This window comes from Panthera tigris, chromosome D4 (genome assembly GCF_018350195.1).
Source record: "Panthera tigris isolate Pti1 chromosome D4, P.tigris_Pti1_mat1.1, whole genome shotgun sequence".
In the NCBI taxonomy this organism is placed as follows: Eukaryota; Metazoa; Chordata; class Mammalia; order Carnivora; family Felidae; genus Panthera; species Panthera tigris.
The window spans coordinates 66523844-66535669 of NC_056672.1; the positions used below are offsets into that span (position 1 = coordinate 66523844).

Sequence of the window (11826 nt, forward strand, 5' to 3'; positions counted from 1 at the left end):
AAGACCTGAAGAATGTCAGTTCCCTGAGAACAGGGATTTGTGTCTGTTTTGTTTGAGGTTGTCTCCCTGCACCTGAACAGGTGCTGGACCTTAGTAGGTGCTCAGTGGCGACTGTTGAGTGAATGAAAAGAGGTATGTGTGAGGGGGAACTATGTGGATAACTTGGAGGCAGAGTGTTTCTGGCAGAGAAAACAATGCAAAGGTCCTGAGGCAGGAGGGTGTTTGGTGTGTTCCTGAAACAACAAAGGTCAGAGGGACTGCAGTTGACTAAACCACAGGGAGAGAAGGGACAGACAGGTCAGGTAAAGGGTATCCTAGGGGCCATTATGAAGACTTCAGGTTAGTTCTGAGTGAAATGGAGAGCCACCTAAGGGTTTTCATAGGATCATTCTGAGTGATGTTGGATAGTAGATGGAAAGAGAAAGCGTAGAAGCAGAAGACCGGTTAGAAGGCCACTGAAATAGCGGAGCTCTGTGCTGGGCACCGTGGAACCTGAGATGCATAAATCCAGGCGTCTGCCCAGTGCAGTGACTGCTGTACCTCGCAGTGCGTCCTCATCTCCTGGAATACTTAGTTAAAACGCGGGTTTCGGGCCCCCACCCCCAGAAAACCCGATCTAGCGGGTCTGGATCGTGGGCCTGGGAAGCGGGAGCACGGGGAGCCGGGAGGGACGGGCGGGAAACCCGGGCAGGAAGGGGCCCCGTGGGGCCTGGAGACAAAGGCCCGGGTCCTATAAAGGCAGCAGCGGAGGCGCGGCGTCCAGGCGAGGGCGCACACGGCCAGCGACCGCGACAACGACGGCGCGGTCTCCCGGCTCTTGGTGAGCAGGTGCGTCGATCCTTGCGGTACGTGGGTGCCGCCGGGGCCGGACTCATGGGTCAGCGGGTCTCCCGCGCAGCGCCGGGTCTGAGCCGTGGTCGCCCTGGAGGACAGGGATGTGGAGGCGACTTGGCCGCGGCTACTAAGTCGACTCAGTGAGACCTGGGGGCTTTCCGAGCGGTAGGGGTGGTGGCGGGGCTCCGAGGGAGCAAAGCGGTCCCCTAGTGCGTGTTGGCCCGGCCGCTTCACCTTGATACGGATGCTGGAGACACCCCGGAGCACCTCCTGGGGCCGTTTGGGTAGCTTCTGCGTACCGGTGAGCTTACTCCCCCGAACCTGGCAGGTGTGAAACTTGAGCACCAGATGCTTTCCGGGACGCCTTGTTCACAAGGCCGGGCTCCGCAGGCCTGGGGGAGCGAAGGTTAAGAAGAGAAAAAGGGGGAAAGCCGGGAAGTGAAGTGGGCGAGGGCAGCAGGTCGGGCGGGGTGGGCAGGGGACGCAGGTGCATGGGGCAGTGAGGCGCGGGTGGAACTCTCCCGGAGAGCGGGGTACCCACCCAAAGACTGTGATTCATGGTAAATGTATGTATTTAGAACATCAACATGCGGGGTTATCTAATGAGAAAAGTAACTTGCATAATAGTGTGTGTTCTGATTTTTAAACGACATATGCATGGTATATAAAGGATATATATCATTTATACACACACCAAACTGGCTACTGCTGGGAGAAAAAATTCGATAGATAGATAGAGAGCCTTGTATTTGTTTACTGTATGCACTTGTGTACCGCTTCGTTTTCGTTTTTGTTTTTGTGTTTTTTTTTCTTGGATGAGCATGTGTTACTTCTATAATAATTTCAAAAGGCAAAACCATATCCAGTGTTGGAGGTTAGGTACCTTACCCTAACCCAACTCTATAAACTACCTTTCATCTCTCTCTTTCTGGAGACTATTTTCACTTGTTTTCAAGAAAAAGATGAAAGAAGAAACCAAATGACAGGAAGAGAAATTTAAAGTCTTAGGAACAAAGAGCTATATGAGTCTGAATGTCTGGGACAGGCCACCGCAGGAATGTTAGCTGTGACCCTTTGCTGCACCCTTTCCTGTGGCAGGGGTGCTCTGTGTCTAGACACCATTGGCATACAAAAAAAGCAGCAACCCCTATTGGGGGCATAGGTCACTTTCTGTGGGGGCATAATTATCATTCTTTTCTCTGGTAACCTGTGACCTTCAGTGGTGGCACCATAATAGAAGTTTGTGCCCACCTATGTTCCTGTTATATTTACCATCACGCTTCTCCTGCCCAGGCATTTTTAACCCCAGGTTCGTGACACCCACTCACCCAGAGGTCTATGAGTAGAAATCAGGGTTCTATATATCTGGACGGGGAAAAAAATTACATCTTTATTTCCAGTCACCTTTAATCTAAATTTTGCATTTCCTTTACTTATGGGCGATAAAGATTAGTACTGGTGACAACATCACCAACAAAAATCATAAATCCCTTCATCTCACAGATGTTGCAGATCTTTTGAAAAAACCGTTTACGTATCACCGTGTAGAAATTACAGTAGTAAATCATTTAATGTGTTTAAAAAAAGAAAGTGCATTATTACTGCGTTGCATTTTTAAATTATTTTAATAAGTATTAATTATAATTGGTCATTTTTATGCGTCCATGTATTTCAATTCATGCATTTAAAATAATTATTTTGAGAAGGGAACCAAAAGCTTTTTATCTTATGTATTTAAAATTATTGTTCTGGGGTAGAGTCCTTCCCTAGACTTCCCCAGACTGCCAAAAGAGTCCATGGCACAAAAAAGGTTATGGACCCTGACCCATCAGGAGTCAGTGGTGACAAGATGCATAAATACAGAGGCATGGGACACAGGCTGTGCCACTGATTCCCTGCGTGACCTTGGGACAACATGCTTTACCTCTGTTTTGACATCTATCAGATGTCTTCTGCTTCTGTGGCATCTGGTGTATTTTTCAAGCTCTTAAATTATTCTGAAATCAAGCTTAGCAGTAATCAGTCCTTACAACTGGGAAAACACTAAATGCAATTTTCCTTTGATTTAATAAGTACTTTAGTAATTTTCCAGTGACCGCTGCTTTGAATTTTTCCAGCTTGTTAAATCGCTGATTTCAATTTCCCCCTGTGGAGAAGAGTAACACCCTTGAGGATAAATCAACAAGGAATTATTAAGCGCCTTCCAGGAGGGCAGGCTACATTTCTGAAGCCTATCTTTTCCTCTCCTTATTTCCTCTGTCTGCTTCTAGCACAATGGGATTGAGCCCTCTTAGAAGAGAACACCAGTTAGTTTATCCTGCCTAATCTTTTTCTTCCCAGCTTGAAAAAGATGGCCCCTGTCCCCCACCCCCGCCCCCGCTCCCCCAAGGGACTAGAGTTGACTTAGTGAGTGAGCTAAACCCTCTTTTGACAAGAGAAGCTTGAAAGTAACTTTGCTCCCACAGTCCTGGCTGCAAAGCAGCCGGCCTCGGTGTGAGCAAAACTGGATAGTTTTCTATCTTAAAATCCCGTGATTTAAGCTCAGACTGTCATATTTCAGTTTTAGTTGGTTACAAGTTCTGACAACACTCCTATTTTCATTGTAGGTGAAAGACTAGGTTATTTAGAAATAAGGTAAGTTAGATAATAAAAAGCAATAGTCAGGTCATTGTGGCATTTCAGAGCAGAAAGAGGCCTTCGGTATCACCTTGTGCACCCCCTTGGTCGGTCGGGAATCCCCCTGGAATGCCTGGGGTAGGTGCTGTTTCTCTGCCCCTACAGCCCCTGTGCTTCTCTCTCCATTCACAAGGCATTGGTTTCCTCAGCATCCAGCAGCCGGCACAGCGTCCGGCACATGGGGTCAGTAAGTGTTGATGCCTAAGCTCGGAGCGCATATGATTGTAATTGGATCATGGGTCCTACTAAGAGTGTCTCCACAGAGAAAGGAAGTAGACCTGAGTGGCTGCTGGAGGGAGCCTGAAGCCAGCCAGTCAGCTTGGGCCGCCATGCTTCCCCTTACCACTGGTTCTCAGCACAGCAATCTGTCTCCAACCTAGGCAGAAACAGGAAAGGCAAAAAAAACAGGGATGGGGAAATGTCCTGGGAGCATGCAGGTAATTGAAAAATGCTATTCTTTGGAGTAATGACACTTCCCATCTGCATAGGGAAGAGAATCCTTGTATTTATTAGGCACCTATGTAGCAGGCACATACTGTCTCATTTATGTATTCATATGCATCATATAATGTATTATTTAATCCTCACAAGAACCCTGATGATGGCTTTATTTCCATTTTCCAGAGAAGAAATCAGTTAAAGAAGTTAACTGATTTTCACAGACTCATATATCTAAGAAATGGAGAGCTGAGATTTAAAGCCAGGTCTTTCTACATTAAAGCCCATAAGCTTTCTTAGTTTTTTCCTATTATGAAGCAAATAATATATGAATCTTTTCTTATTATAAAAATGTAAAATGTTACCCAACTGTATCAAATAACACACACCCATCTCCTTTTTCTATCTTTTTTTTTTAAGTTTATTTATTTATTTTGAGATGGGGAAGGGGGTAGTGAGGGAGGGAGGGAAGTGCAGAGGGAGAGGGAGAGAGACTCCCAAGCAGGCTCCACACTCAGTGCAGAGCCAGACTCGGGGCTCTACGCAGGGGCCTCTATGAGGGGATTGAACTCAACAACTGTAAGATCATGACCTGAGCTGAAATTAAGAGTTGGACACTTAACCAACTGAGCTACTCATGCGCCCCATTCATCTCCTTTTTCTGTCTTCCCCCAACCCCCTGCCCTCCCCCAAGGAACCATGTCAACAGTTTGGCCTGAATCCTTCTAAGTATTATGTTCTACATCCACACACACACCTGTATGTCCATATACTCTTACAGAGCACAACAAACAAATACGTAAATCAGGCTCAGACCTTTTCTATTACACTGTAGCTTCTTTATTAGGAAAACAAATCGCTAAATTACAATGAACATTTACCTTCCCCTGTTTTATTTGTCGAGATAATAACTGTAATCACTTAACATTTATTGAGCACTTCCTGTGTGCCATTTTGCTAAAGTGGTTTACGTGGATCATTTTATTTGTCCTCACAGGTAGTACCTGGAGTCACCCTTTACTTATGAGGCATTTGATGGACAGAGAGTTGAAGTAGATTGCTCAGGGTCACACAGCTAGGAGGAGCAGAACCTAAAGCCAAACCGGGGTTCTGGCTCCAAAGCCTATGTTTCTAACCACCATGCAGATGCTTCCATTGGCGACTGACCCCTATAGAGTCAGGGCTCGATGGTCACAGCGTGGCTTGTTCTAATAAACTGAGACCATCATTTGGTCCCTACAGAAGGGCAGACGTGCCAGCACATGTGTAGTGAAATGACACCTGGGACGTGTTGGCCTCCCTCAGCCAATCCCAGCAGTGTCTATAGTACTGTCACTACAACCAACACTGCTTGCGTATGTATGTAGCGTGAGTGCCTGGCACAAAACAAATGCTCTGTTTGCTCTTGTTTCCCTTAGTTTATAGTTCACAGAATGCTTTCACATGCAGCATTCCCCTCAATCCTTACAGCAGGCTATGAGGAGAGGATGGTATAATTACACCCATTGTAGATAGCTAAGGAACTGAGGCTCAGGTTGGTGAAGGGACTTAGGCAGTGCCTCACAGCTGGTTGGTGTTTGGTGCTGTGATGAGAACACACACGCTCTGAAGGGAAGGGTGGCTCTTCCCCTGTGCTAAACTCCTGCTCTACCTTCCCCCAGGATTGCGGGGATCTGGGGAGCGTTCTGCTTCTTTATCATACAGAGTTTAGATAGGGATGAGGGTGTTCCTACTTGGAGAGTAGAGCAGTGGTGTTCAAAGTCCGCCGCATGCCAAGATCACGGAGAGGTTTGTTCGTTGATGTGCCATCCGTGTTCCCATTCACACATGTTAATCCAAGCTGTCTGCAAAAAGGGGACCATGCCTCTAAGAGTTAAAAATGGCAAAGTAAGATTTGGCAGTAGATGGTGATAATCAACTGTCCTGGAGTTGGAAAGGTCACCTGAGTGCCGGCTCGTGGAGGCCCGAACATCTTCTACGGCATCCATGGTAAATCGTCACCCTCACTTTCTCTTTGTCCTTTCTTCTTGTCATGCTGAATATCCCCACTGTGTTTTTCATAAAAGAGGGTCTGAAGACTCTTCACCACTCTGTTCATACTCCCCTAAATGTGGTCCAGTCTGGATATTTTACCTTTTGCACAGTGAGGTCCAACCCTCCAGGTGAGGTCTGCCAGCTAAGAGGAGAGCTGTGCTATCATCTCCATTCCCACAATTATCTTATTAGTGGAATCTAGAATCACGGCTTATACTTTTTGAGAATCCATATTCGACTCCCTGTTGGCTAAGTATAGATTTTATTTGCACAAGTACTTAAACCTATACTGTGCCTGGTTCTGGACAATTAGGAAGAGTTGGTTATAAAACTCTTGTAGTGAGGGTTCTGGGGTAAAACGACCTTGTAACAGGGGGCTTTGAAACAGCTAGGGAGAAAAAGGCTGAAAGGTATTGTTCTTACCCTGTCCTTTCTTCTGCCACATTTTCTTCCCTTACCCAAAGGAAGACTCAGAAAAACCTAAAAATGAGGAAGTGAATTTCCTAAAACCCGGGTCAAGAAGAACTGACATCCCAAATTCTTGGCAGGACATGTGATGCCCAATAGCCCTCTTATCAGGTATTGGCCCTTAGGGCCCTTTCTCTTTCCTGTCTCAGGAACTCGAACATGACCAGGAAGATCTTCACAAATAGCAGGGAGCGGTGGAGACAGCAGAATGTCAACAGCGCCTTTGCCAAGCTGAGGAAGCTCATTCCCACTCACCCTCCGGACAAAAAGCTGAGCAAAAATGAAACCCTTCGCCTGGCAATGAGGTATATCAACTTCTTGGTCAAGGTCTTGGGGGAGCAAACCCTGCAGCAAACGGGAGTGACCGCTCAGGGAAACATTCTGGGACTCTTTCCCCAAGGATCCCACCTGCCGGACAGGACTCTGCTCGGTGACTACCAGGTTCCTTCACTTGACCCAAGCCACCACATTGCATAGTGGAGCTCTGGCTGTCATCACCCAGCGGGGCACTTGCTCAGAAGCCACTGGCTGAGTGACCGCCTTTTGCACGTTCCAGAGTCAACTTGATGAATAAATTTGGGAGGCATGAATTTAAGCCTCATAGGAGGTAGCTTGGGGCCAGCTGCAGGGAGCCAAAAAGAGGCCATGAAGAATGTGGCTTTGGAGTCTGTCACCCCCAGGGCGGGGGCAGGGGGGGGGGTGGGACACTTCAGGCGAAGCATCCTGCCTCTATTTCATTTATCCAGGATCTGCATAATGTTTGGAAAAGAAAAGCATCGGTTAAAAACAGGTTGGAAAATCACTGTTTTACTCAATATGTTTTCAATTACAAGGAAGTTTTTCCATAACAGATCTCAGGCCGATGAATAAAAAATGCTTCCCTGAGAACATATTTTAAAGTTAGTTTTGAGAAATGAAGTCTGTTTGATGGAGGGTGAACAAAATAAGGTTGATGAATGTGAAGACCGCCCTCACAGAAACGAACTTGGAGACTTGTGGAAAACTCTGGAGAAGAGATCCTCCTGACATGTGAGGCTTACAGGAACACAGCAGATACATGTGGAAGAGCTCTGCATCCTTTATCTCTATGGAAATGTGAGGTGTTGCTCGCATTGAGCCATTTATATATGTGTTATCTCTAAAGCCAAATGGTGGATTCTATCTGTGAGTGGAAAGGACTGGATAATTTGTGGTTTAGAGTTCATAGTTTTCTTATGAAAAATAGCTAAAATAGGTTACCTGCCCCCTTAGTTTCGCATGTCAGGCATTAAAACTTTTAATGTAGCCTGAGTTCCTGCTGATTTAAGACCTGTGAAATTCAAACATAATTATGAAAATCCAAACATTGCCATTTAACAACTCATTTAACAACTCGTGTAACAGAGAGCTTAGTCTAAACAAAAGATCTAGGGTAGACAATAGGAATGTAATACCAGATTTTAGTGAATTAATGAATTTGTAATTTGTCTTCCTTGCTGTGGAGCGTTAGCTCAATCTTATGCTGGGAGGGGTGGGACCCCCTAGTCAATGAAACGGCGTGGATCTGACAGAACTACTCATAAGCATGTGCCACCCTGCTGATTGGATTCAAAGATGGATTCAAAAATGAATCCCATAGCTGAGCCCAGAATACAAATAGTGTCATTTGATTGTCTCTGGGACATTTTATTCCCCTAAAGTTCTTGACGGTACGTTGGTTTTAAAACATTCTGAACCACAGGTAGGAAATTGCTGGATTTGCGATCACAGATTTCCAGTGTACACACAATAGGGGGATTTCAATTTCCCCTTACTCTAGAAAGATATTTGATTTATGGAAGGTTGAAAAGGTTTAGTTTGGTGATCGGAAGAAAGCTAGATGAGGCTCCCCCCAAATCTCATTCCCCACAAATAGCAAGGTCATAATATCATTAACCTCTACCCGGCACTCACGCTCATAGTCCAGTGCATTTATCAGAAGCAATATGTTTTCCTTCTAGGTTCTTTCTTCCCACTGCATTCCATAAACTTCCCTATGGATCCAGAATAGTACAGGGAAACACATGTGCACAGAGACTAGGCTATTTCCCCTGAATGTGCATTTCTCTCTCATGAGGTTATGTGGGCTTAAATGTGTCAAACTACCAACTGATAGTATATCTCAGAGCTTCGATGACAGTTGTCAACTGAACAACATTACTTATTCTCTCATCTGGCATTAAATCAAAATAACAATTTTGACAATATTTTTTTATTAGCTTCATTGTGACATGTTGCCGAGGAAAGTACAGAAGACTTCTTTGCCTGAATGCAGGATATTATTGCTCTTCTCAGAATGAGTGCACTTTTCTGCTGTTGGGGCCATGTCTGTGTGTACAGAAGGCCTTCTCACTGAAATGTAAGAGAGTGCTCCTGAAAAGTCATGAGGAGATTGAGTTATCATTAAACTATATGAGGGGGGTAATGATTTAAAGAAACTCTGCAGGAAATTCCATTGGAAAATGAATAAACACTTAAAATATTACTTGGTGTAATTCACCTCTTAAATTATGTTGCAAGCTTAGATTTTGGTCTATCAGGTTATGCTGGATTAAAGTGACTGTCAAAAGGAATTGTAGGTACACATGGATCAAAATGTTTGGCAAGGTGTACATGAGGCCAGATGCTAATTGAAAAACTACTCTGTGGTCTTCTTTGCTGTCTTAGGCTCAAGGCTTGGTGATTGCAGTAGTAAGAATTTATGGTTAAAACACTACAGTTCACTGATGGTACATCTCTTTATGGATCATTTGAACGCAACAGAAAAAGTTTAGACAGATTATATCATCTAGGCTACTCTGTTACTTGGAAAAAATGTTTGGTCTGCTATGGATACCACTGGAAACTTTTGGAAACCAGGCATAAACGGGGCCATTGATTTATAGAGATTGTTAGATTGGCTAGTTTTACTCCTCATTTTACAGAGGACAAAACAGGTCCAGAGACTTGTAAGTGACTTTCCAGAGATCCCATGGACAATTAGTGGAAAGCTGGGACACAGTGCCTGATTTCCTGGCCCTGTGTACGACCTTTCTACAGCCCTGTTCAGCCACTACGTTTTTTAGGATTGAAAATGGATAAGCACCTTATTGTTATGCTCATCTCTTTTCAACAGTGTTCAGTAATCTTCTTCATATGCCTTTTTATTCAAATTAAATTATTATGCTTTATAGAATGTGATTAGATGTATTAACCAAAGATTTTTTTGTTGATGTGTTTTATGAGTTTTTAACCATTGAATTTGCTATTTAACTATTAATTTATTGCGAATAAATTATTTAAGAAAAGAAACTGTTCTTTTAAAAAAAGAATTTAATAAATTTACTAAGCACATCCACCTGTTCTCTCCATCCTCACAGCCACTGTTCTGGCTTTGACACCCCCCACCCCCCACCTCCTGCACCATTGTTTTTAGTCTAGAAAAAATCTAGCATCCCCTGCTTAGTCTCTCTCTCTCTCTCTCTCTGTCTCTCTCTTTCTCTCTCTCTCTCCCTCTGGCTCTCTTTACTTCACCTTTCACACAGCTCCCCCATTGTCCTTCTCAAATCACAGCTGTGGTCAGATCACTCCCCAGCTATCAAACCTTCAGTGTCTTGTCCACCAGACTGAGACATATGCCTTACCCCAGTAAACCAGGCACTCTGCAACCTGGTCCTTCCATGTACTTTCCACAGTCCCCTAAGTATATTGTACATGCCAATGAAACTACTTCACTTGATGGTCCCCAAACATGTCCCACTTCTTAATACCTCTGACTTTTCTCTTGTGACTCCGCTTGCACACATGAATGTTCCCATTCTCTCTTGTTCTTTTTTCTTAAGTTTATTTTTTTGAGAGAGATAGAGACAGCACAAGTGGGGGAGGGGAAGAGAGACAGGGAGAGAGAGAATCCCAAACAGACTTTGCAGTGCAGACCCCAATGTGGGGCTCGAACTCACGAAACCATGAGATCATGACCTGAGCTGAAGCCAAGAGTTGGACGCTTAACAGGCTGAGCCACCCTGGCACCCCCCATTCTCTCTTGTTCTACTTGTCCCTACACCCGCACCGAATTCCACTCACTAAAATCCTTCATGACTGATCTTAAACACCACTCCTTCACAAAGCCTGCCTCCTTGTAAACACCATCTCTTACATGAAGTCCTCTTAGATTTCCACCATTTAATCTGATCTCTCCTTTCTTAGAATCCCCTTTTGTGCTTCATGACCCTTATTTCCTCTAGTCAAAGTTACAGACATCTGTGTATATGCTGTCCCCCTTCCCAAGTAAGCTAAGATCTTGAGGAGAAGGATAGTTTCTAATATTTACTCCTCATAACAGCCCTGCAAGAGACTTCACTTTCAAAATGAGAAAACTGTAATCAGGACTGCCTCTGTTAAGAATATTCCCCTAGCCTCCCCTAAAAGACAACATTGAAATGAAACTTGATCAGACTGAATTTTCCTGAGAAACCCAAAATCTAATGCCCTTCTTCAATGTTTGTTTCTCATCATTTCTATTCAATATACCCCTTGTAGCACCTGCCCGAGGAAGTTTCACCACCTAAGAATGGCTTGAGATGGCCGAAATATGTATAAGTTATGCACAACCGGCTTTGTCCTTAAGAAGGCAAAAGATGAAAAGGGTCCGGGAGAATGGACAGCTTAACTGCTGACCCACAGGTCAAAGGTTGGTTAAAAGTCACATCCTTAAATAAAAAGGTCGGAGATAAGGAGGGAATCTAAAAGTCCAATGGTAATGCAAAGCAAGGGATTTAAAATGGCAGGTGTTAGAAAGGAACACCAAGGAATGAATGCACTCAAGGGATTGCAGGAGGCCAGGAGCACAGTCTCCTAAAACACTGTCACTTCTGTGGCCATTACGTTTCCCATAAAGAGGGAAACTTTGCCTTTTATCTTCTCTTTCTTGCCAAAGACCTATCACAAAGAGATCCTAAAGAGCACTAGATTTTAACAAAATAGACATAAATTTGTTTAGGTTTGTAATCTACCAAATAAATTTACTCTAAGAATTTAATTTCCAGAGCTCACGAATTGCTGGTAGTCAAGTAAAGCAAGCTGTTGAATTGTGTTATCTGGAAAAATCTGAAAAAACAGGATTATTATCCAATATGTTCATACACTTGGACCTAAGTAATTATCCTTCTGGGAACCTGTCACAAAGAATTAATCAGAATCATGGCCAAAGAAGTATGTACATGGATCTCTATGTCAGAATTTTACAAAGTACATAAAATGATAATAATAAGAGTAAGAGCTAAGTCTTGCTGAGTGCTTACTATATTCCAGGCACTGTGCCAAGAGCTTCCAATGTATCAGCTCACCTGTCTTCATAGCGATGTTGTATTGTTAACATTA

The 11826-nt window shown here is 44.1% G+C and overlaps 2 protein-coding genes across 2 annotated transcripts in view; both read left to right on the top strand.

Moving 5' to 3' along the window:
* The window catches only part of FKTN (fukutin), an 82775-nt gene extending 76119 nt beyond the window's left edge, over nt 1–6656 (top strand). The window contains exon 12 of the mRNA XM_042964420.1: nt 6576–6656. Coding sequence (XP_042820354.1) covers nt 6576–6635 — 60 coding nt within the window. The 3' untranslated portion in view covers nt 6636–6656. The remainder of the gene's footprint in view (nt 1–6575) is intronic.
* Nucleotides 6610–6927, top strand: TAL2 (TAL bHLH transcription factor 2). The gene has a single exon (XM_007094267.2). It carries the CDS (start codon nt 6610–6612, stop codon nt 6925–6927), a length of 318 nt encoding a protein of 105 aa, XP_007094329.2.
* The last annotated feature ends 4899 nt before the right edge of the window (nt 6928–11826 follow it).